The sequence below is a fragment of the Corvus moneduloides genome, chromosome 6 (assembly GCF_009650955.1).
Source record: "Corvus moneduloides isolate bCorMon1 chromosome 6, bCorMon1.pri, whole genome shotgun sequence".
NCBI lineage: Eukaryota > Metazoa > Chordata > Aves > Passeriformes > Corvidae > Corvus > Corvus moneduloides.
The window spans coordinates 55061427-55086876 of record NC_045481.1 but is presented as its reverse complement, the minus strand read 5'-3'; the positions used below and the strand labels follow the sequence as shown (position 1 = coordinate 55086876).

Here is a 25450-nt window from a genome sequence, read left to right as displayed (position 1 = left end):
CCCCTTCCATAGGGACAATAAGCCTATAGATAACAAGGATCTGGTTGATAAGACATGGAAGTCTTAAAATAATAAATTAAAAAATATAAAAGAAATGAGCAGGTAGGAATAAAAAGGAAGAGTGAATCACCTTTTCCAGTGAGGGGAGGTCACCCAGTGGCAGGGAGAGGTACTGAGACTTGTACCACATTTTTCCACTGATTCTGGTTTTTTTTTTTTTTTGAGATAGAGTGGTGAAGTGACAAAGTTCAGTGATAACAAAAGTTCTGCCATGTAGCTTAGTGATAAGAGAAAACAAAAGAAGAAATTCATTCTAAACTATTTCAAGCAGTAGTAGTATTGAATGCATCAGCCATTTGAAGTGAGCCAGGTAGGAAAATGATGCCTTTATCTAAACACATGGCAGCTCTGTTTCACCAGAATCTAATCTGGAGCTGCTGCAAAACAAAAGATGTGTACATGATACTTACAGGTATTAAACAATTTAATGCCAACAAAATGCTAACACAACCTGATTTGGAAGATAACCCAAAACAGAGCTGAAGTTTTGATGAAAATTCCCAAAAACTGAAATACATGAAAAGATGCACTGAGTCACATGCCTGACCCAACTGAGGTTAATTGTGAGTTCACACTTTGTAATGCCCACCTGGTTTAGATCACTTTTTAAAACAGGGTGAGGGGTAAGGTTTGTTTCTGAGGAGTCTCAAAGTGTAAGACAAGAACACTTGATACCACTCTGATGTCCCCTTGAGCAAGAGTGAACCTCTGTTGCACAGGGATGAGCCAAGGCATTTCCATGTGTCCCTACCTTTTGGAGGTCTGTCCAGTGTGTACCACAGCACAAACTGCTCAGGATGCCTCTTGGCAATGTCTTCTAGCTCAGCTCTCAGCAATATGTCATTTTCTGTCTGCAAAATGAGTCTGTTTAGCTCCAAACCATCCCAGGAGCCCTCTCATGGGAACTCGTCTACCATTCACAACAAATGCAGTGATAAAAATTATGCAAACCAAGAAAGTAATTTGGTTTTTCCCCCTTCCGTGATAGCTTTTATCTTTATAGGCTTCTGTAAATTGAGATTAAGAACAACAAACTGTGAGGCTTCATAGCAGCCACCTAAACACAGTCCTAAAGATGGCAATTAGAACGACTTTTTAATCCAGGCTAAAATCACAATGAGCTGGATTTGTCCCTGACCCTGGCAAATTTATCCCTGGGCCTGGAAAATATGACCCTGGACCAGTATGGTGAAGGTTAACTGTACAAACAGATTAGTGGAAACAAATCCTGTTTCCTTGAAACCAGTGAAGGAATAAGATAAGCAGAGGGATCAGGATCTGATCACAGCATTTATTCCCAAATACAGGAATTCAGTGAAACTATGAGGAGACACCTAAGTGTGAAAGAGTATGAAATACGTGCCATCAGTTTAAAAAGCTCAGAGGCCAGCAAAAACAAGTGGGCCATTAGAGAAGAACAAACAGATGGGTCAGAATACTCACCTGATTAGCAAAAAGGAGGTAACATTTTGTGGAGTCCTTAGGATCGTTTGTGATCTGACGGATCAGCTGCAACATAGGAGTTATTCCTGTTAAAAACCAAAATTGTTAAAAAATGGGTATTTCTTTCTATGGCTACAGTTTTAATATTAATGCTGCCTTCCTTCAGTCTTCAGTGGGAGCCTGGTTTGCACAGGGCTACACATCTCTGGATTTCTAATCCACACCAAATGCAGAGGTTGGGGATTTCTATTATAGTAAATGGTTTCAAAACAAACCCACAATTCTTGTATCCAGGGCTTTTCTCTTCAGCATTCTCTATCACATCATTTTACCCTCAAGACATTGTCCTAAAATATTTTTTGTCACTGATGAAGTGAGTTCTCTGAGGTCACAAGGTAAATCAATATTCAAACGCTCAGGTTGCTATTCCCCAGGACTAAACTCAAGCCGTGGAATGCCTCAGTACTGCCACCACAAAAAGAAATTAATGAAAAGAAATGCAGGTGCAAGTGCTCTGCTACTAAGGTACAGTGATAGTCCTCACATATATCCATAAAGACATTTTCAGTGTCTAAACACTCCATATGATGGGATTAGTTTTACCTGTTCCTCCAGCTATCATCCCAAGGTGCTTTGCAAACTTTTTCTCTGCTTCAGACTTCTTACTAGGCTTGATAAGAAAGGTACCTAGAAGAAATATTCAAAACCTTTAGGTACATTAGTTTCCAAACAAACATGGGTACAAATTCCACGGGAATAAATTACTAGAGCCGACCAATTAATTAAGGCAAATCATTTGGAAATCCCTCACTTCCTCCGAGATATAACAGACTCATCAGGAGATTGCTGATCACAGGAGGTCAGGATGCAAAGAAGTGCTGAGCACTTGGCCCTCTGGGGTGAGACTTAAGTGCACAGCTCCTCTCAGCTGAGATCAGTGCAAAATCTTTTACCTGTATCCTACAAGAGGATTACTTCTCTGAGCTTATTTCCCCACAGTCAACTCAGACCTGGTTTAATTATGAAATGGAGCTGGCTCTCAGTCAGCAGGTTATTCAGTAACAGCACTGAGATTGTCAGTGGGTATTTTAGGCCACAACCTTAAAAAACATCTAGAGCACCTCCCTCCATATGTATAGCTGAGGTATTATTTCCAGTGCAGACTTCTCAGTCATTTAATGCAATAACAATTTTTCAGACTTATAGTCCCAGGAGTGAGACAAGTATTAGTTACTCCATACACAAAGTAAGTACAAAGTACTCTTTCCTGTCATGTCAACTCTGACAGGCTCATGGTCATGTCTAGAAAAGTTGTTTTTTCTCTTTTCCACTTAAAAAAAAAAAAAAGATTCTCTACAGTTGTCAAGTTTTATAAAACGCCACTGAAAATAACCAATAACTCCCTTTTTCTCTCCCACCTTTGTGTCACAGTACCTGTCCCCTTGTAGACAAGGAGTCCATTTGGCCCTCTGAAATCAATGGTATCTCCAATCTTCATGTTATCTAGATACTGGGACATCTTCCCACCTTCTGGAAACTTGGGGTTCACATTTTTGTGGTAGACCTGTAAAAACAAATTACTTGCACGTTATCAACCACTAACTTTCCTGCAGACAGTATTACAAACTGTAGAACACAATACTGCAGGCCTGAAATTCAGCACCTGAGAAAGAAATCGAGGCAATTCTTAGCTCTCAGTTGTCTCTTGAGCCTTGCAACAGGAAGCAGCCAAAATAACTAAAAGGTGCTGTTGGGCACATCCCTCTGCTCCCTACAAACAGCCAGGGTAACAGGAATGGGTGGCAGGCAGATTATGTGCTGGTGCCCTCATTTCACTATTGCCTTATGTCTCACCCCTTTTTTGTAGCTGCTCCTTCTGAAAATAGCATTGCTGCATCTTTTCCTTCTTAAGACCTTGCCAGACACTCAGCCACACAACAGCTTTCTCAGCTTGCAAGGCACATAAGAAGCATTAAGCAGTTCATAACAATTCACCACACTTATAACATGAAGAACAGAGCATGCACAAAAAAACCCTGGATTTTTGCCTAAGGACAAACTCTATCATAGAAAAGGATTAGGAAATCCAGAAGTCCTGGGATCAGATAATCCTGCATCCCCTAGCTTAAAGGATTTTACTTGTTTTCTGCTTAGAGCTGTTAGCAGTAAGCATTAGCTGCAGCACAGGCATCTTGAGGGAGAGAGATCAGTATTCATGCACTGCCAAATAAAAGATATTAGGGAAGTTCCTAAAGTGTTGCCAGGGAAGTGATTCTCTTCTCCATCTACTCTACCTCTGCCATCCCTCAGTGCCACACAGCAGATACACATGATGATGAAAATGAAATTTAATGAAATTTCAGTGAAAGAAGACGAAATTTGATGACTAAATCAAAACAAACCATTTCACTAAAATGAAGTACTTGCCCTCCTTCCAGTTAGCAACTTATCTGTATTAAAGGAAAACAAAATTTACCTTTATAATTAAATCAACATAACCTTTTGTCTCATCACTGGAAACTGGGGTATAGGCTCGAATCACCAGATTACCATCAATTTTTGCAGAAAGGTAAACATGTTGGCCTGGGGAGAAAGAATTGCAATCTGATTATGTTTGTGATCCCTGGAGGACAAGAGAGAAAGGCAGGTATTGTAACCTGCCATGCATGCAATGACAGAGAAAATCTTTGCCATGTAAGTGCTGTATGAAATGTGCAGTTTCTTCTCTTTTTTCAGCACAGAGCAGGGATCTCACAGGAAGTAATATGGTCATACAGTTTCAGGATCTTATTCCTAAATTCTTAAGAATGAATCTGGATAAACACAAGCACTGGAGGGTACATCTCAGTTAGCTAATCATTTGTCTAGTTAATTCAGACAGTTCCATTACTCTTTCCCATACAAGCCAGAAGAGAATTTGGAGAAAGACAGCCACCATGCAAGGACACACAGCATGGAATGGGGTGACCCCAACACTTGTCATACAGCACAGGGAACTGCCAAACAGGGCAGAACAAACAGAGCCACATCTGCAGATCACGGAGAGAGACGTCCCCCTGCAGAGATTATCACTGATTCAAGGTCCAAGGTTCAGTGCTATCAGTGTGCCAGGGTTCAGGAAAGAAGGCCAGTCCTAGACTGAAATTCATGCCACAGAACTCCAGATGCATGGAAGTGTGTGTGAAGGTAAGTGCATGCACAGAAAAGGCTCTAAATATTTCAACATCTTCCCAGGCAGCAGTTTCTCATTGACAAGCATGACTGTATTTGCCAAAACCATGAGGGCAATTGCCAACAGACTGAGGGGACCAGGTGGAAGTAGAATGCAAATAAGAAATATGAAAAAGCTTTGACAGATACCACTCTTGCTTATATCCTGACTGGTGATAGATTCCATCAGGCTCAGTTCAGTTTCACTGCTCCATTTCTAATCTACACCACACACCTGGACAAAGCACACACAAAAGATCAGAAATACAACCCCCTCTGGGAAACCTGACATTTCTCTCTGAGACAGCAGCATTCAGATGCAGCTTTCAGCTCCTTGCTTTGCTGGGCCTTAAATTCCCTAACAGTCAGAAGTCCAAGAACTATGAGAAACCAGAAATACAAATAATTGTTTCCAATACTTACCTACAGGTAATCCTAATATATGATTTGTTGAAGGTAGCCCAAATCTGAATTTCTTAGTATCGTGACTGATTTCCTAAAAAACCAAAGTTAGAATGAGGTCAGCATCACCACTACTTTGAATTTCAAACTCTACTCAACACAATATGCTTTAGTAAGCCTGCTCTTTGTTAGCATGCAAGGCAAATGCTGGGAAAGGGCACAGAAACGGCTGTGAAAAATAAAGTTTAAATAAATCAAGAGTTGTAGAAGCAGCTTTCTCCACTTCCACAAGGAGCGACTGTTGCTTGCCTGCACAATCCCTACAGCGCCTTCACATAGACAAAACCAGGAAACCCTGTGCCCAAGGCCAGTGAGCACATTCCATGCCTGTGGCCAAAGATCAGGCAAGACAGGGCGTGCAGAAGCGCAGGCTGCCGGGCCTGCTTCTCATGGTGCACCCAGACTGGAATCGAGGGAAAAACACAGCCACGACTTGAACATGCAAAGCACCGGGAAACAACAGTCCGCAGCGTGGCATAAACGCTTTTACGCATCCTGCCCTACCCTGGGAGCATCACAGGGTGGCTGCAGGGGACACAGCCATCCTTGGGGGGCTCTGCGCCCTGCTCTGGGGATTCGATGCCTGGGGCAGCCCTTGGCCAAGAGCCCCTCAGGCCAGTGGACCTACTGCCCTCAGACCCGCGATGCCCCACAGCCCTCAGAGCCGCGGTCACCTCCTTGTGCAGCAGCCGGAGCGGGTACTTGGCGAGCGGGTCCTGCAGGGTGACGGGGCCGCTCGGCCTCCGCGCCGTCCCTCGGAGCAGCAGCAGCAGCAGGGCGGACGCCGCTACCACGGCCACGGCGATGGCCACAGGCGCTCCCTGTGAGGAGGAGAAGGGCAGGCGGTGAGGGCACGGCGGCGGTGAGGGCACAGCCCACCTCAGCCCCAGCGCAGCCCGGCCCCTCACCGCAAGTACCTCCATGGCGGCCCCCTCGGCCGCGGCTCCCGCCGCTCCAGCCGCGCTCATGCCCGGCCACGCAGGGCCCGCTTCGGGTCCCGCCTCCCGGCCCCTCCTCCCGGCCCCTCCTCCCGGCTCCTCCTCCCGGCTCCTCCTCCCGGCTCCTCCTCCCGGCTCCTCCTCCCGGCTCCTCCTCCCGGCTCCTCCTCCCGGCTCCTCCTCCCGGCTCCTCCTCCCGGCTCCTCCTCCCGGCTCCTCCGCGAGTTCCGCCTCCCGGTCCAGCCTGGGGCAGGGCGGGGGCTGGAGCCGGGCTCTTGCTGAGGGCCCCGGTCCGCCCTTAGCCCGGGCAGGTCAGGCTGCCCCGGGAGCCGAATTCCTGATTTCACAGAATCGATTAGCTTGGAAAGGACCTCTGAGATCACCGAGTCCAACCTGTGACCGGACACCACCGTGTCAACCACACCATGGCACTGAGTGCCGCATCCAGTCTTTCCTTAAACACCTCCAGGGATGGGGAGTCCACCACCTCCCTGGGCGGTCCATTCCGATGCTTAACAATCCTTTCTGTGGGGAAAAAGAAAGGGAGGGCCCCAAAGTCGAACTAGTCACTTGAGATGAAGAAATAGCGGTATTTCTGTGCACCCCATGCATGGCAATAAATGGATTCCTAAATGAGAAATAAACCTGCCCTCGTGCCACTTCTCGAAAAGGGCAAGGGAAACAAAGCTGGGCGAAAAGAAAACCGGGAAGATCCAGTGAGAATGGGGTTGTTATGTCCTTTTGAGCAGACCCACAGCGGGAGGAGAGTCAGAAAAAGCATGGCCTGTGTTATCTGCACAGGCAGAGGCGCACAGAGAGAGCAGGACACCGTCAGCACACCATTCCAGAGGCAAACAGGACAACCTACAGTCACAGTGCCTCACCTAAAAGTCTAAAATAGAGTCCCATTGCATGAGCCCCGTTGAACATAATTTTCTTTTTTTTTTACTTTTTTTTTTAATCAGACTTCATTTGCATCAGGAAACAGTTCACACTCTTGCTAAAAGGTACCGGCACCTCACAAGAGACTAAAAAGATGTAACAAACAAAAGCAAAACTCGGCTCCTTGTAAAATCATACTAGGAGAAACACAAAAGGTCAACATCAAGCAGCCAAGCAAAAAGTTAGTACCCTAACAATCAAATCAAAACCAGACATTTTAAGACAGAATTCAAGACAGGAATTTTCATAAGAAATACCAATTTATCAGCATATAACCACTGCTGATAAATATCAATATCAGCACAGCTGATACCACTTGTACTTCTCCCCACACATTTTTTGCTTTTCTGAACACATCCACTTGAAATCCTTGTCTTAAATTAATAAACAGATAAAAGCCACCTTGTTCCTGTTAAGCAAAACAGAATAGCAGCCAAGAGATAACACACATTTGCTCCCAGCATAAACTGATACAGACAGCTAACGGCAGCTTCCACCACAACTAAACATTAACGGGCTTCTATTAGAAAAATTTACAAAGGATATATTCCCACCACTGATGTCCTAAGATCTCTTCAGAGTGTTTATCAAAGCTAGAACAAGCATACTCTATCAATAATGTAACACACCTGTTAATCTGAATCACTGAATCAGAATTTTCCCATAGCCCTTCCACTATTAAGTACTTTCAAATCTTCACAAGAAACTCATGCTCAATATTTTGTGAGCTTTTGCCTCAAACTTTACAGCAAAGAGAAGAAAGTGGTGAAAAATGTTTACCTTATTCATTTGAGAATAAAGGCAGTGAAATTATTGTTTCCGTAGCTACAGAATAAAATTAAAGGTTTGAAAAAATCCAAAGAACATAAGTTCAAAACTAATACAATAAAAAAAAAAGAGGGTTAGTGGCACGAAATGCTTGCATGGGAAAAACTCTCTAAATATTTTTGCCATTAATATCATCAGAAACTAAATGACATCTTTTACCTTCTAGTTATTATCTGGACCATTGAGTCAAAGGAGGATTATTCTTGTGCTGCCTGTTGTACTATCCTACTGATCTAAACACTAAAGCTGAGAGCAGAAGGGTCTGCAAAGCTAATTGGAGCCTGTCACCACAGATTTTTGTGTAAACAGCCTTTTGGACATCAAACAAACTGCTATTTACAAGTTAATGCATAGATTAATTAGGATAGCTGTCAGTTTTTGCATGGTCCCTTGGCCTGTAACACCTGTCTTTTCAAGCAGTTTTGTTTAAACAGCACACAATTTGTAAAACCAGAAATTGTGTTAAAATTATCCTGCAGTATTTTATACTCTCCAGCACTACATTCAAGGACATGCTTGGCTCATGTAGGTTATTTTGCCCCTTTTTCCTTCTAAGATGAATTAACAGAGTGTCAGGAGCCTGCAGGTAACTTGTGACTGCTCCAACACACGTGTAAAGCCAAAGGCTCAGTCCAGGTAAATCAGCAGTAAATTCACCAGGAGGGTAAGTATCATCTACTCTGGAGTCTGTTCATCAATCATGAACTGAGATTCTCCCACCAAATTTTGTTCTCAATGACATTTGTGCTTTGGAAGTGTTTCACAACGGGATCCATCAGAAAGGTTCTTCTGACAGTCACACAACGGAAATGGGGAGATCTGAAAAAAAGAAGAAAAATGAGACAGGGTAAATGTTGCAAAGATCAGGAATAAAGACAGGCTGTGAACTTGCCAAAGTGGACTCGGCTGCCATCACCTGTCAGTTCATGCTTCTCTACTTCTCCCAACCCTGAGAAATGAAGCTGCAAAGCCATTGTAAGGAAAACATTCATCCACACAAGAAATGCAGTAGAGAGTGGAATAATAATACAGTGGGAAGAAATAAGATTTTCAGGAATTACTATTGATTTAAATTTGTCTGTTTCTGGACATTCAGCTAGGGATATTTTAAACAGCCAAGATCTCAGGAAGTGCTGGACATCCAAATATGAAAATGGCACCCTGGAAAAGACCTCAGGTAAAACACCCAGCAATAGCAAAAGGCTTAATTTAATTGGATTTTTTTTTTTAATACATACCACTACTATTAATATTGCTCTTGATCCAGTCAACAAAAAACTCAACATTGGTGTATATTCCTGGGTAGTTCTTCCTTCCGCATCCCAAGCCCCAGCTAGTAATTCCATGAAGGGTGTAAAATCCCGAGTTTTCTTCTGAAGGACAAACTAATGGGCCTCCAGAATCGCCCTGCACAAGGACAAAGGAACCTTGTCATGAGCCAACATCACTCCTTCTGTTTTTAAACAAGTTCAGCAAGGAGAGGGCCTGGCTGCTCACGTGCTTGGGGGTCTCCATTTTTAAAAGACATAGAAAGGCACAACCTTTGTTCAAGGGAAGTGGCTCTTTTTGCAATATGGGTAATTAAAATCCAACTGCTAAGGAGTCTCTCTCTGTAAATCACCACAGCCTGTTTGCAAGAAAACACCTTTGGGAGGTTTTACGCTCCCCTTTCTAGAACCCATCTGGCCATATCCCAGGGGTGATGCAACTTACTGTGCATGAGTCCTTGCCTTCTTCCAGAGGGAATCCGGCACAGATCATCTTCTGGGTCACTTCATTGGGAAGGTTTATGTAATAGCTCTGACAGACGTCAAGTGCCAGGATGGGGACTTCCAGCTGCTGCAGTTTTTTCCCCTTTTCTCTGTCTTGAATTAAAACACGTCATCCAATAGAGGCATGAATTAGTGGTTCCAGAAGGAAGATTTACTCCTCTCCTTTTCAAATGGTCTCAATCTAAATTATCTGTTTTCTCTCCTCCCACCCACGTCCCTTCATGTCTAGCTGAGCTTACGCAAGTGAAAACTTTTTAACATGTCTGTTCTCTGAAAACTAATGTATTGACAGAAGGACTGTTCCAACACAGAATGTGGTATTTAAAACACAGCTACAACATGCCCAACCAGCAAAGACTGCATACCTGCTTCAGGTGCACCCCACCCTGTGACCACACACATCCTCGAGGGCTGCAGCACCTCCTCCTTGTCAGGGAGGCACACTGGGAGCACCGAGGGGTTGAATTCCAAGGGCTCAGCCAGTTGCAGTAGGGCAATGTCAGAGTCCAGAGTGGTCTCATTAAAACTTGGGTGTATAATACACTGCTTGACTGACCTTTTCTAGGAAAGCAAAGACATCGACATTTTCTGAATGGCTTGGGAATGTGAGGCTTTAAGCATCTTCGGTTTTATTTCAATTTCCAAGATGCCTTAAGAGGAGTACACATGTAAAAGCAGCTCCAGAAACCACCAGCTTTCTGATATTAACAAGTCAAGATCATGCATCTGTGACGTGGAACAGGGAACATGCAGAAAACTCCATCCAGCAAGGGTAGGAAGGGAGTCTTGGAAAAACCTTTATCCAATGTGAGCAAAGTGGCAACTTGTGCCCCAGTTATTTCTGTCTTGGTGACAGTCACCAGTGAGTACAGAGACAATACACTTCTCACTCCCACATCCTCCGGAATACTGAGCTTTAGAGCTCAGTGAAGGCACAGTGTGTTGATAGTCACACAAAAGCTGTTGTGCAAATGTAGATTAGGATCACCGTGTAGGCTGTTAGATTGCTGCATATGGACAATTTGGGAGTTGCATTTACATTAAAAAACTATTTTGCAAGATTGATTTGTATTTCATTACTAAACAGAACACATGGTACCTGTCTGTACTCTTGCTCTGTAAGATCATGAAGTCCTGTTACCACCATCCATAAGTCTCTGTATGCTTCCCTAAGGAAAAAAAAAATGTTCACTGTCAGGCTGATAGAACAGCAGTCTTGAAACCTGTGAATCTTAAAATGTGTTCCTAGCACATGTGTGCGGAGCAGAAGAATCCAGAGCCAGTGTAAGCTGTAAATAGGTGTAACCAAACCTGTGCCAGCCAGCCTGGATGGAACCAGCAGGCTGCAGGGACACACCATGAGTTACAGACATTCCCAGGGAAGGGCTCATCCCAGTGCACTTACCTGGAATTAAGGCAGTGGGCAGCTGTGACAACCCATTCTTTGGTAAGAACTGCTCCTCCACAGATGTGCTCATCTGCAATTTGTACACTGGCCTGCCAAGGCCATGAGTATGGTACAGCTTCTTCACCTCCAATTATCCTACTGAAGATGAACCTGGGCTGGTTTGAAGGCATTCCACAAGCATCCTCTGAAACAGAAAGCGCTGATGTTCCAAGAAGCATTTAGAGGTTAAGATTTGGAGAAGTAAAGAGCGTTCCAGTTAAGGGCTACCCCACAGTTTCTCAAGCTCCACTTCCCCCTTTTTTGCTAAATTTTCCATCTTCCCTCATTAAATAGCATCCAAATGTTTAGGCCACCTTGAGGAGATGATCTTAGCAAAAACAGACCTTCACCAAGATGAAAGCTACCACTTCCCTTCAGAAGTTTTAGCCTCAAACCTAAAATGAACAGGGACTCATCCCATTCTCCATAGAGTACTAAAGGAAAAAAGGGCAGCTCTAAAATGCTGGTTATTGTTTTCAATTACCCTGTAGTCTTTGCAATTTTTTCCCCAAAGGAAGTAGGTGTAAACTGACATACAAACTGAAATATTATTGCATTGCTGTACATGACTTGGCAAGATGAAGGAGACAAGAAAAACTAGGTTCTGCTAAAGCCAAAGCATGTAAATGTCACTGGGCATCTTTTTATTTCCTCAAAATATCTTACTAAAAAATCTGGGCCAACTGCAACCATTAAGTATTTGAAGAATTTATAGTCCAAAGGGTACTCTCTATTCCCATGAAGTAAGTATAACTCAGGTAGTCTTACCTGTTGTAACCTGTATTTCTTCTTCAGTAATATCCATATTTTCAAAATCTTCATTAGTTGAATTCAAAGTATCTAAATCTAGAAAATGAGGGTGGTGAGTGTGTTAACAGGATGTCTTGAGTAATATTTGTATTATAGAATCACTTTTAATACCTTATTTATTTTTGCAGGAGGAATTCTGTTGTAGGGATCTGGGCTGTTACAGTAGTAAAGTGCTGTTTAAAATGCACCACAAACAAAACTCTCAGGTTTTGCATAGATTCATTGTTTGTCTTCACCATTCGGTAGGCCTTTGTTTAATGCCATAAGAGGGTCACAATCCACTTTTTTCACTGAAACAATTTGTTAGATGAGACTCTCCTAGAGCAAAATATTTCTGAGCTGTCAATTCATTGAAGAGCCCTTTGTGCTCCCCCAAGGAGTCATTTTCCCAAGTTTCTTCTATTACCTGGTACATGAACAAAGGAGACTGTAGCTCTGAATCCTCCAAAGGTCTCTGTTTCATCAGAGTGGAAGACAACCAGCATCACAGCAGAGGAGCTTAGAACAGGTGCTGGTAGGGCAAATCCACAAAACTTAGCTAAAAATTAGAAAGCAAAGGCTTACTACAAATTAACAGGTACTTTTGAAGCCTTCTCCATTTCAACAGTGGGTGCACAATATTTTGTATATTCCAGCTCTCAGACAGGAAGGTAAAACATAACCATGACCAAGAGGTAAGCAGACCGAGGCTGAAGGACTGTTTTATTATTCCTGATAGCCTGTCCTTGTTCAGCAGTTACCTCATCAGAACCAGGAGTCTCTGGCATCGTTTCACAAGTCTATTGTAGCACCCACATGTTGCCATTACATGTGAAACACCCCTGCTACCTGATTTTCCCTAATCTAAGCACCAGCTTCAAGCAAATGTTGAAAACAGGTTTTTGGGATAGGCCTTCCTCTCTTTCACTATAAACCAAGTGGCAAAAATTACATGCTCTTGAGTGAAGAACAACTGCATTCTGAAAAGGAGAGGTCTTGGTTGCTTTGTGTGTGATCATTACTGTAAACCCAAATTACTGTGCTATGTCTTTTCTTCATTTACATTAATTCAGAACTGCATTTCATACAGAATTTAAACACTCAAAACCAGTTGTCTTCAACATGGCTTTGCCTCTGTAGGTTGAGAAGAATTATCAGTACTTGCAAGCATTTTTACATTATATTTTACATTATAGTACATATAACATCACCTGATACTCTAGAAGTTGATATAGGCTGGACAACAGGGCTAGTAAAGAAATAGATCATCCTCAAAATAAAAAATCAAAAGTCAAACCGATTTCCTCCTCTTATCCCACATCCTCATACACGGTCACAGCATCACAGGAGCAATCTTCACTTTCTTCTACTTCAAAATACTGGTATGTAAGCTTTAAATAAAAAAATGGAAGAGTGAACCTTGTTGTGAAAGTCATATGGAAAAAATTCAAAGATCTACAGAGTCTTTAGTATTCTGAGTGATTCCTGAAAGGTTTGGTTTCTGTGACATTCAGACCTCTCACAGGTGATACATAAATATTAAATTTATGAAAAAAAGAATTGCCATGATAAAATTTAACTCAGGAAATCCTTTTTTACCATAACCTAAAGGACAAATCCAAACCTATCTGTCTTTTGGGATGGAAAGTGATTCCTCTTAACTGCATCCAGCAGCATTATTCATGCTCATGTTGCTTGATCTTGTTTGTCCTTAGCTGCATAATTTCTTGTTAACTCAGTGGTGCCCACTTCCATCCTGCAGACACAAGAAGGGTTCATGTTATACCTTGACTACGTGGTCCTTTGGAGCACAGATAATCCACTGACAGTCTGCCATGTTGCTGTAGTGCTCTGGGTAGTGCATACTCTCTAACACTCCTTCTTCAAAAAGGACAGCTAGGGACTCACAGCCAGCATCTGGAAATCCAGGAAGACAAAAAGGGAAAGGAAAGAACCAGCTGGAAATGCTGCTAGAACAAGAAGAGCAGGAGTTTGTTTAAAGCTCAGCAGGTGGCCCTTGGGCCCATTCCTAGGGATGGTGAACTGCTGCACACAGCAAAACCAAAAGCAATTCTCCATGAGGCGTTACAGCCTCAGCTGCCTCCCTCAAGGCCCCCCACGAAAGCATCATCCACACAGAAATACCACAGGAGCTTCCTCTGATTGATTTTCTCCTGACATTTTTTTTCAGGTCACCACCCAAGAGTGTAGGCAGGCACATTACTTGGCTTAGACTTACCAGGAGGAATATCTGGTGTAAGAGCTTTGTAGGTAATTGAAAAACCAGTTCCATAATCCTCATCGTCAGAAACAAATTTCAGCCTTATGCTATTGGAGCCAATCAAAATAGGTAATGGAAGATCTCTTCCACAGAATTTCCCTGAAACATAATATTAGAGAATAATCACAATTTAAGGCCTTTAGTTACTTGAGAAAACTTGCATGTACCATTTTTAATACTTAGCTCTAAAAATTTTAGGATGACAAGGAAATTTCTTATTCATCCCTCTACTTTCCCTGTTAATCCATTAGATTATACAGATTTGCTGTATTAAAAATTGAAAATCATTGACACCAGAAATGTGATGCAGTTCCCTACCAGGCATTTTCCAGCCTCTTCTCTTCCCACACTCTTATTTCAGGTCCTACGTCTCAATGTATCAATCAAGCAAATGCAAGTGAAACATAACCAACCACCACATCCTCACTGGGTGCACTTGCTGTTAGAATAAAGAGTACTCTGACAGGTTACAGATCTCAAAGATCTTTTCCTCCAACCTGAATGATTATTTCAAAGAACAAGGGGGCAGCAACTCACCCACAAGTCTGTCATCTTTTGAATAGACTGATAAAGAATCATAGTCACAGAACGTTTCTTGCTCCACATCAAAGTGGGAGAAACGAAGCCGTATGTAATTCCCTTCTGGCACAATATACATATACACAATCTGGAATAAGAAATTAGTCCATATACACAATCTGGAATAAGAAATTAGTTCCCATTCACAAAAATGCAACAAAAACCACCCCAAAACCTACACTTGTATGGGGAATATTTTCTGGGGGAAGACTGTGTGTTCTCTACATACTGGTGGTTTTGATAGAACTGTTCAGGCCTTGCGGGAAAATGTAATTCCCCTTCACTGTTGCAGAGTTTGCCATCCTGAACACTACAAAACACTGTGGGTTAAAACATAATAGAAGGAATCAGGCTTGACAATGCAATCAGCTGTGCCACCAGAAAGCTCAAATATCTCAAGGATATTGTGGGACAGGATTGCTCAGCTGTACTTTGGCAAAGTGTAAACATATTAGTGATGTCAGACTGAAGGTGGGGTGGGAAGCAAAATTGTGCTGGAAATACTTTTGGTTTTCAGTCAATGCAAGTCCAGCTCTGTAATATGCACTACTGCTGCCCTGGAACTCTCTCATGGATTAGAAAACTTGTGATACTATATATTTTAAGGCGGGATTATGGTAGGGAACAGAAGTAAAGTCTTGGAACTTGAACAAACAGAGCAGGGGAATAGGGAGTAAGTTTACATCTTGCCAAAGTACTTTGTTTCTGCTGGCAGATTGGTGCTGTGTCTTCTCTCTTCTCCCTTTTGTTTGGAATTATGGTAAAACAGGTTGAAACCCCATAATCTGGGAGCAAGAATGAAGCCCTGCCAATAGGCTATCATTTTTTTTGTAAAAATGGCAGTGCTTGTTTTTTACCTTAAAGAAACTCTTCGCTACATGAAGATTTCAGTACAAATAATTTTCTCTGAGTAAAAACAGATACCCCAGAGCATAACAAAAGTGTTCATGGCAGCCCATTTGTAATAATGCCCTTTGTTATGTTACAGCAGGAGACTTTTGCAACTGTACACTGTGCTGTTAAAAACACTTTAATAGAAGAAGCAGAAGATTTCCTCTCCAGCCAAGTGTCAGCAGAAACACAATAACTTACAAAAATCATCTCCCTTCCTTCTGCTTGCAAGGTAACCCAGTAAAAGCAACATTTATCAACAACTATATATATGTAAACAAATTTAAGGAATCAAGTATTTATAAGATTATTTCCCCTGCAGCATCCTGGGAAGACCAGTAAAAACTTTCAAAAAGCCACAAACAGTACTTGAATACCCAGTTCTCCCTGGCCAAAGCAAGTCTACACTAACTGACAGTGTGCCCATCATTTATCATCTGACAAATCTCACTCTAGGTTACAGAAATTAACGTTTTAAGGTCTAGTTCATAAGACTTGTTCCCATTATCCTTGCATGAACTTGATGAACAGGACAAATATTCACTTGGCTGAATCAATGAAAGATCTAAATTTAAAACATGTTACATTTAGTGTTGGGTTTCATGAGGCTTTTGGGGTTTTTTTTATTTCATTCTCACAAATAGACAGACAAGTAAATAGAGTCACCCCAAACTGTGCAAAAGTACGACTAGTTTACCTCACACTTTCTTTTTAGAATATACATTTTTATATAGTATTAATGTCACTAGCTCTCATGCTTTACTGGAGCTTCTGTTCTGCATTTTTCCCATTAATTTTATTTGTATTTCAATAAAACTACGGCCTTATATATGTAGCTGTCTTAAGGGAAATTACTTTTAATTAAGTCACCAATACATAAATAAAACCTTACAAAAGTAATTTTTTTTTTTTTTACAGAACCAGGAGGAAAAACATATCTATTTAAATTATGCATTTTCAAGTGTTTTAATGAGTCAAGCTCCTCTATAAATTATATAAATGACTATTTGGGGGGACTTTTTGTGCTCTAACACAGATAGAAGACAGTGAGGAAAAGTAGTGTACTCACCTGTGGAGCTTTTCACTTTCAGATCTGATAAAGGAGGGATAGGGAAGGGGGTAGAAAAAGAAGAATAAATTACTGTAGCTTCATATTCACAATTTACTTTTTTTTTCTACTTATTTTATTTTACTATTTTTACTTCACATGAAATGGCAATTTTATACAGCTGGCACTAAGGTAACTCCCAATGGTTTTTGGGGACACAGTGCCAACAATAAACCAGGGCTTGGAATCAAAACAAAATTGCAAGTTTAGGCAATGCTGACATTGGAATAAACAGTTCTGGAGCAGCCACTTCCAGAATGAACCATCCTTTGACAGGCCACTACTCAGTCTGAGCAGCATTTTTTCAGAAGATAAACCCTTTTCATTTTTCTCTGACACATTATGGGGGTTCCTTCTTTGCATCACCAGCTGAAGATGGTTTCTAACAGGAAATTTTGGTTTCCCCTCCCAATTTTTTTCCTCTCATTGACTAAACCTGTTAAATAACCCTCCCTCAGTTTTTCAGTTCTCTGTGTTTTAACACAGTCTCCAAAACCCTTTAACAAAAATAGCCCAATGTAGAAGAAAATATCAATTCAGTTTCTTATTACTCTCAGTGAATTTCACCCCTGACATTTTTATCTCCAGCTCCATGGCTTTGGAAGTGGTGGCTGATGGTCACACTGTTCCCCAGCACAGAGGGAATTCATGGCCTTTTGGGAAGAGTGAACAAAAGCACTTGTGAGTGTGACTTGTCCCCATGTTGTCATATGTCTGATCCAACATGTTTTAGCCAAGGAAAATGACAGGTGACTTCAAAGAAGTGCTTAAGGAATCTCTGAATCTTTGACACTTTCAGCTGGTGAATGTCCACTAAAAAAAAATTAAAAATTTTAAAACCATGCTAACTGGCTAGCTGCATAAAAGGACCATTCTTTAAAAAAAAAGAGTCCAAGTAGGAGGCAAAGTGGAAGAGAAGCAAACATCTACAATGCTCTCAATTTGGTTTTGACAGCTGGCAGTCAGTACCATACACTTCAAGAGACTGTGAAACGCTGCAGTGCTTTGCCAAGAAACAGGAAAACGTGTAAGTGCAGAATCCTGAAAAAAGATAAAATTAAATATAATGTTCTGAGACGGGGGATTTGTCACGTGAGGGCCACATTGCTGTGCAGACTTAATTACCAGCATTCATGGTCTCCTGAATCCAGGAAAGCACTGTGCTGAGGTCTGTGAATATTCCTGGGGATCCTCTGTTGTAGTGTTTCTTCTTCTCATTCCTTATCCAGCCACGGGCACATCCCATCCCCCAGGAGATGACACCAGCCAGAGTCCAGGCACCATGCTTGCCTCGACACAAAAGGGGGCCTCCGGAGTCTCCCTGGAAGAAAGCCAAGCAAATCCCAGGAGCCCGAGTTTGTACAACTGAGCAAGCCTTAAAGAGTTTATTGAGGTCTCTTTTGTGCCTTACTAAAAACCTGCATCACAGGACACAGTGATTTTAAAAGAACTGTGAAGACACACACGGTTTTAGGGTGTTTAGTCAGGATTGTCAGGAGGAGGAGAGACAGATTAATTCCCTCATGGGTGCATCTCTGATGTGTTTGAGCACATAAAAAGGGAGTGAGGAACAATGACTTAACCTTTATCCCACTTCCTCTCCTTCCTGTAATCCAATTCTTCCTGCTTTCGTCCTCAGGATCTGTCCAACATTAATTAATTTATCAAGTGTTCTGAAGTTAGAAAGCCCTAAGCATTATTGCACTGGGGTACATTGCAAAACTGCTCTCAGGAACCTGTCCTACAACCCATACAGTATTTAATGTGGAATCATGTAATTAAGTACATTGCCCCATAGGGAACTTTTGAAAGAATTCATACATCCAAACCTCCCAGTTTACAGGGTATTTATTTACTTTGGCACACAGAGCTTCTGAGAAACACTCCTAAGCACACAGGGCCCTCAGTTCAGCTGACCTGGCAGGCATCTCTTCCTCCATCTGGAAATCCAGCACATATTATGGTGTCACCTTGGATGGGTTTCTTTAAAGTTGATAGTGCTCTTGAACACTCCCTGCTGTTTAGGATTGGTAGATTGACTTCATACAAGACCTGAGGGAGCAGTCCATCTGAAACACAAATAAATGTTCATAAGAAAAGCTGGAAGGTAAACTTAATGCCACTCTCAATACACCACAAAAATTGGTTGGGAACTTGCTCGAAGCAATGTTATGGTTACAAGCATGTTTTGGCAAACATCCAGATCTTTGTATATAAGCAGTTTTACTTGAAAAAATTCCAAAGTGTTTCAAAATTGAAATGCAGGTCTAGATTTTGTGGTGACCAGTTTTGAGGTAATTCACAGGTGGGCATAGAAGCAAAGATCCCATTTTGAGATTATTACAATTCTTAAGACCCTTCAATGGTTACTTTTGGTCTGGCTCTGGCCTGTGAAATCAAGCTCTTAGTTTCAGAAAAAAAAAAATAATGTGAGTGGCTTACTTTCCTTTAAACGGCCCCAGCCACAAGCAGTGCAGATAAATCCTGCTTCAAATTTTTCACCTGGGTGAGGAAGACATGCTGGCAAAACTGAGGAACCTGCCACACATGGACACGAATTTTACTGGTAAGTATTTGAAAGAACAATTACAAAAAGCTTCCTTTGTAAGTGTTGGGGGGGGGTTTAACCAAAAAAAAGTATTGTTATTTTTGTGGAATCTGTAAAATTCATCTCATATTGACAATTTATCTTCTGCATGCAAAGAACAATAACTTTTCCTCTTGGAGAAGAAGATCGCAGCTAACTCTGGCCTTACTGAAGTTGAAGGTGCCATCCAGCTTCAGAAGGGCAATGTCATAGTTCATTGGAGTTCTGGGGTCAAACTTCGGGTGCTGAATGACAGATTTGACAGGCAGTGTCTGCTCACTGTTCTCCTTGAGCCTCAAGTCATGCTCTCCTGCAGTGACACGCAAATATTGCAGTAGGTTCCTGTGGAATAGGAAAATTAGAGTTCAGCTGCTCATTCTTTAATGTGAAAGGGAAAAATAGAGTTGTTCTTAAACAGAGAAGTTATTACTTCTGACACCCAATACCTTTCATCTTCAGATTTTAGAGCACTTAATAAACTCAGGAGGAGCTGAGTGAGCCCTGTAGTAGGAATTGGGGGATGAAAAGGACTGAGAAGAAAAATCATTTTGCTACAGGCCTGACCATGGTTTGGTGGTCCACTAAGGAACCAGGCCTTCTTGCTGTGTGTAAAAGTGTTTAGATGCACTGCTTTTTGAAGGAGGAGGGGAGATTTGGGCATAGGAAAGTACAGAAAAAATAAGATAATCTCTCTAGGATTCTGAGTTTATTAAAAATGCCATGAAACCACAGTGAATCCTTCTTTAGGGCTCCTGCTGCCACATCACATGTGCAACAAGGGAACACAAAAGCAATGAGTATAAACACTTTATTCTGCTTCAAATTAATTTTTTTACATAGACTTCCAAAATCAGTCTTTGCCAAACTCTGTAACTTTGTTTTGTGATGTTCAAAGGGTTTTTTCTCCCTTTCAGTTAAAACATGGAAAATAATGATTAGAAATAAAAGGGTAGCACCTGTAACTAAGCACCACAAAGAGATGCTACAGCACAGGTTTCCAATCCACGTTTTCCTGCACCTGCAGCCTGCTCCTGAATTCCTACTGCATCCATACCTGCCCAGGGTGCAGTGAGCTGCTGTGACCACCCACTGAGCAGAAACAATGGTGCCTCCACAGAAATGCTTTTGCCTTCTCTTCAGGGAAACCTGCAGCATTTAAAGAAGACACACCCAATAAAGAAAATCTTTGTGTCTGCTCCAATTGCCTTTGGGGAAGAACAGAGAGAGCACACACAGGTGCTCTCTGAGGAGTCACACAGCCAAAGCACATGCTGCATTCCCAGCACACACACTTCTATGGCATTCTCAGAATCCCTGAGCCTAAGAGACCCCAAACCTTGCTGTTCTTCCCTCAGCTGTGCCTTGGGGCCTGGGGAAAAGCAACACACCTGTAATAAATGCCAAGTCACTGAGGTACTCGTCAGGCTGCGAAGGTGAGTGGTTGGCTGAGAATTTTCCCTTTGCAGGTCACAGGGAGCACTGCAAATCAAGGATGCCTGACAGCAGCCAGGGACTTGGGTTGGTGTCCTGTGCCCTATTTTTGAGCAGTTTCACCCATTTACAACAGAATCATCTACAGATACTCTTCCAGAAAGAGTGATAAAAACCATAAACAAAACTTTATCAGGAAGCAGGACAGGTTCTGAGTTCTCTCCACCTGCTTCACTGCTTTTCATAAAATCGGGGTGGAGTTCAACAATACATATCATACAATGGCTTGGGTTGGAGGGGACCTTAAAGATCCAATCCCCCTTGCCCTTCCACCAGACCAGTTTTCTCAGATCCCCATCCAATCCGGCCTTGAACACTTCCAGGGATGGAGCAGTCACAGCTTCTCTGTGCAGCCAGTGCCTCACCACCCTCACAGTAGAGAACTTTTTCCTAATAGCCAATCTAAACCTACGCTCTTCCAGCTTGAAGCCACTTCCCCTTATCCTGACATTCCATGCTCTTGTAAAAAGTTCCTCTCCAGCTCTCTTGTGGGCTCCCTTCCCGTACTGGAAGGCTGCAATTAGGTCACCCCAAAGCCTTCTCTTCTGCAGGGCTTTGTTCTGCAGATAAAACCACATTTGCTTGTGCAAACCTGCCATGGATGTGAGCCTTGCTTCGCCTGGTTTCCCCCAACGATCCGAGTGAAGAGGGCAAAATAACTCCACGGGCTGGTCTCTTGAACTTTCTGCCCACACTTAGGATCTGAGGGGGGAAAGGGGGAAAAAAGGAAGGATTCAGTCTGGATTCAAGTTTTACTTCTTTTTTGGTAACATGGAATTAGAAGGCATGGCTTGGTGCAAAATTCAGTCTCTCTGCCATGTCAGGAAACATATCTTGTAATTCCTAATACAAACTGCCCAGGCTAAGGCTAAACTGGGCTAAGAAAAAGACAGTGTACTTTATTTTGTGGAAGTTCTCCAAATGACCATATTTTGGTGCAATTGTGCCATATATATTAAATTTTGTCTCCATGAACAAACACCTGTGCAGATATCCTCTTTCAAGAAAGTTTTGGAATTATTTTGGAGCTAAATCACTGTTTTGTTATCAATTTCAGAAATCTCTTTGCACCCAGCATTTGTACTGAAAATATTTTTGACAAACAGAGTCAAAATGCACAATACACAGACCCTGATGACCAACAACAGTGGCTGGATTTCTCCAGAACATCTGTAACTATGCCAGATTTACTTCTTCTTAACTCACTGTTATTATCTACTGTGGCTGAGGGAAGTTTATCATCTGTATGTGTTTCTAAAGGAGAATATTTATAGAAACAATTGTCTGCAGTGATAACTACTCCTTTGGTAGTATTTTAAGAACGACAGAAGGAAAGCAACCAGTTCTGCCCAGGAGCAAGTTGTAAAAGAGGAGTTCTTTATTTTTGCATTTCCCAAGCCCAACAGTGGCCACAATTTTTTATTTTTTTTTCCTTAAAGATGAAAACTTCAATGAAAACTCGTTGAAAACATATTGCTAACAGATTTTACTACAAATTCTGTTAAACTCTCTGTTGGGAAATATACAGCATCCATAATCTTGGGCCATTTTGTTGTTGCTTTGGCAGAGAGGTGGGTGAATTCCAAGGATGTAGGACCAATACTTGTACAAATTGTCTGGGAAACGTGGAATTCTCCGACCTACCAGATGAATCCAACATCTACAAAAAAAGGTTTTGCTGTCACCTCAGGATTAGCATGGCCGATGCAAGTGTCACAATAATGCTGACACAATGCTACTTACACCAGCTTTTAAATAAAAAAGCCTTTATATAGGAACAAAGCAGTTCATTTATCTGGTTTTTCCCATTTTTTCCTAATTATCATTCGACTCACCTTTTTCCCTTTGTGCAAAGACACAAGGACAGGGGAAAGAGGAAACACAGACAAAAATTTTTTTTAAACATTGATTTAGGTTTTACTAGAAAGAATTTGGTACTGGTCAAATGAGAATAAGGAAATAAATGAAAAAAAGGGATTCACAAAATAAAAATTTATTTTTTCTTTCAGAATTGAATAACTCTGTCCTCCTGTTCAAGGTTAGTTTTAAAGTGATAATATTTTTATTAATATTATATAGAACTTTTATTATCTGTGTTTTGACAAACTCTAAAATTCCCTATGCTTTGCAGTTTTTTAATCCCAAGAGATTCCTGACTGCTTTACAGGCTGCTGGTTTCCATTCTTGTTTTCTATAAATTCATAAATCTTCACAAAGGAAGCAGGAACAATTGCTATCATTAATTGTTCCAAAAAATGAATACTCTGGATTTTAAGATGTAAGACAATGGAAGGGAGAACCTTCTGTGTTCCGTTTGTACCCCATGGGTAACATGATAAACCATGACCTTGCTGCAAATTTGAAAGTATTCAGTTTTATTTATTTAATCATAAATCAAGGTTAACATTATTTGTTCTGAATCATCAAGGAATCAACCAAAAGCTTCATTAAAAAATTACTCATGGAAAGAAACCTTTCATATAGATAACTCAGAGGGCGAAACCAGTGCAGCTTCTTGATTTCAGCACTGCCTCCCAAGCTTGTTCTGCCTTGGAGCAGAACCATCAGGACCCAAAACTGTTAAATTGGACGTGAAATTTCCCTCCTACCTTTCTGAAGAGCAGCTGGCACAGCACAAAGCTCTGTGACACAGACCAGCCCCAGCAGCAGCAGCTGCAGCTCTCGGGGGGAAAGGCACATCCTGGGGCTGAGTGAAAACAGGGAGAGTTTGTGACACAGAGAGGGAAATCCAGACCCAAACCCTGCAGGGGAACAGCAACTCATTGGAGGAGAAGTTACTCATTAATCCAGCCACAAAACACTTACCTCCACTAAGAAGTTTTCCAGATTTAATAGAGCATGATTCTTCCACACACCATCACTGAAGTCTTTGCTGTAAAATACCAACTGGAATCCTCTCTGAAACTATTTTTCCTGAGACAAAATGACAAAATGAAGTTACCATTGCATGCTTTGCTAGCAACACTTACCCAGGCAGATCTGCACATGGAAGTAGAACTCACATGAAGAAAATATCAGTCGCTATTTGCCCCAACAATTTCTACAGCTTTTGAGGAAGCAACACTTTCTATTTCCTGCGCTCTTTATATTTAGCCACTTTTCCAGACCTGAGAAGCACATTGTGAGTTTATAATGTTGTTTGCAGCGTGCTCAGTGTTCTACTGTTTGGCCAAGGGTTTCACAATAACAATCCCCCCCCCGTCCACTATCAGGGACCATCCCAACAATCATTTATGTGCTTATTCATTTCTAGTTTTTCATTCTTTCCTCTGCCAGTCAAAGGATAACAAACCCCAGCTTTTATTCTGAATATGCAATTTTATAACAACTGAATATAAACCCTGTCCTAGAAACTTTGAGTTGCAGTTGGTTTTCTGTTATAAATACAGAATTTATTTAGAGTGAAGTTTTCCTACTAGTCCTGGGGAAATCTCCACTTCTGCAACTTCTGAGACCTGTATCACCAACACTATTCCAGCTCTAATCAAAAACTTTTGAAAGCTGCTTTCCTTCAGGGATTCATTTGTATTTTGCAGGGACAAAACAAGCCTTCCAGACCCCCAAACCAGTTCCATGTACAGCAGAGCTCCCTGCTCACCCACTGCAACAGGATGGTATGAAAACAGGAATAAACAATCTCCATGGTTATGAGTGATGCTGCACAAGCCACTGATGAGAAATAGAAACATCCTGCCCATTTGGCAAATGGAGAAACAATCAGCACATTCCAATTTCTCACAGAGAGGCAACACTTCCTGTGCAGCATCAAAGAGATCAGACAGAAAAAGCACAGAGGGGCACGTTCTGTACAAGCTGCTCCTTACCTGGGATGGCAGAACAGAAGTGGAGGCTTTCTTGTCCTATTATTCCATGTTCTCCTCTTCTGCTACGTATTTATAGTTCTCCTGAAGCTGTTCCCTTTATCCTCCGTGCAGACAGAGGCACCGCCCCTCTGAGGAGCTGCTAGGGCTCCTAACACTGGCAGCTTTGGCAGGCAGCACTGCCAGCATCATTCCTGACCAGCATCATTCCTGACCAGCATCATTCCTGACCAGCATGACCCTCACCACAGGCAAAGGTCAAATCTCACCACTTGATCTCCATCCAGGCCTTTGCTCTGAATCTCAAAGCAGAGCTGGCTCTGTGCCCCAAACCTTTGTAGCAAAAAAAATGTAGCCATTAAATCACTAACTGTCCCAAACAGCCTGAGCCAGGTTTTAGCAGGTAGAGCCAGTTCCTGCTGGCCCCAAAATTCTGGCACAAATCAATGTTAATCAGTCTGGGCTGTCCCTTATTTTGCTGTGCCCTCGGAGAATAAAATGCTTGTAAATCAAAGTGTGCTCCATGCTGTAGGAATGCACAGCTGCTCCTTGCTATGAGGTCATTAAAAAATAATCATGCACACATCCAAATAAATCTAAAACCAAGAGAAAGTGAAGAATATTGATAATACTCATCATCAGAGCCCTCCAGTCACTTTTTCTCCTGGCTTTGAGGGGTTTTTACAGGGGGTCGGGGGCTGGTGGGAGGGAACACAGCCTGCCTTGGGTCAGTGGACCACTGAGATGGCCCAACTGCAGGACAGAGGAAGTTTAACTCTT

At 42.0% G+C, this 25450-nt stretch overlaps 3 protein-coding genes across 8 annotated transcripts in view; all 3 read right to left on the bottom strand.

Moving 5' to 3' along the window:
• LOC116445865 (NADH-cytochrome b5 reductase 2) overlaps positions 1-6203 on the bottom strand; it is a 38475-nt gene extending 32272 nt beyond the window's left edge. For all 6 annotated transcript variants that reach the window (XR_004240909.1, XR_004240910.1, XM_032112959.1 and 3 more), the window contains exons 1-8: positions 6093-6203; positions 5850-5996; positions 5137-5209; positions 3980-4086; positions 2938-3067; positions 2107-2190; positions 1504-1589; positions 812-911 (exon numbers count right to left, since the gene is read on the bottom strand). Coding sequence is in view for 4 of the 6 variants with exons in the window: in XM_032112959.1 (XP_031968850.1) it covers positions 812-911; positions 1504-1589; positions 2107-2190; positions 2938-3067; positions 3980-4086; positions 5137-5209; positions 5850-5996; positions 6093-6143 (778 nt within the window). In the remaining 2 variants the exon portion in view is untranslated. The remainder of the gene's footprint in view (positions 1-811; positions 912-1503; positions 1590-2106; positions 2191-2937; positions 3068-3979; positions 4087-5136; positions 5210-5849; positions 5997-6092) is intronic.
• Positions 6204-6296: 93 nt separating this feature from the next.
• Positions 6297-17918, bottom strand: LOC116445926 (ovochymase-2-like). Its single transcript, XM_032113104.1, is given in 14 exon segments — positions 6297-8702; positions 9122-9290; positions 9597-9748; positions 10021-10216; positions 10755-10824; positions 11061-11247; positions 11871-11948; positions 12319-12450; positions 13189-13282; positions 13678-13808; positions 14131-14271; positions 14710-14839; positions 16712-16735; positions 17876-17918. Coding segments are annotated over 12 exon segments (1494 nt in total). The 5' UTR covers positions 14831-14839; positions 16712-16735; positions 17876-17918; the 3' UTR covers positions 6297-8679.
• On the bottom strand, positions 17868-25223 carry LOC116445927 (ovochymase-2-like). The gene is made up of 9 exons (XM_032113105.1): positions 24674-25223; positions 23655-23762; positions 23438-23535; positions 21421-21530; positions 20392-20483; positions 19507-19679; positions 19193-19288; positions 18668-18819; positions 17868-18071 (listed from the first exon to the last, which is right to left on the bottom strand). The coding sequence occupies exons 3-9, from the start codon at positions 23526-23528 to the stop codon at positions 17868-17870; spliced, it is 918 nt and encodes a 305-aa protein (XP_031968996.1). The 5' UTR covers positions 23529-23535; positions 23655-23762; positions 24674-25223.
• Between the last annotated feature and the right edge of the window lie 227 nt (positions 25224-25450).

Excerpts from the sequence above, each read along its gene's own strand:
- LOC116445927 (XM_032113105.1), bottom strand. The coding sequence starts at position 23,528 with ATGTGCCTTTCCCCCCGAGAGCTGCAGCTGCTGCTGCTGGGGCTGGTC. Across the intron at positions 19,680-20,391 it reads GCTCACTGCACCCTGGGCAG|GAACCTACTGCAATATTTGC; the intron begins GTATGGATGCAG and ends CCTATTCCACAG. Across the intron at positions 18,072-18,667 it reads GAGGAAGAGATGCCTGCCAG|GGAGACTCCGGAGGCCCCCT; the intron begins GTCAGCTGAACT and ends GCTTTCTTCCAG.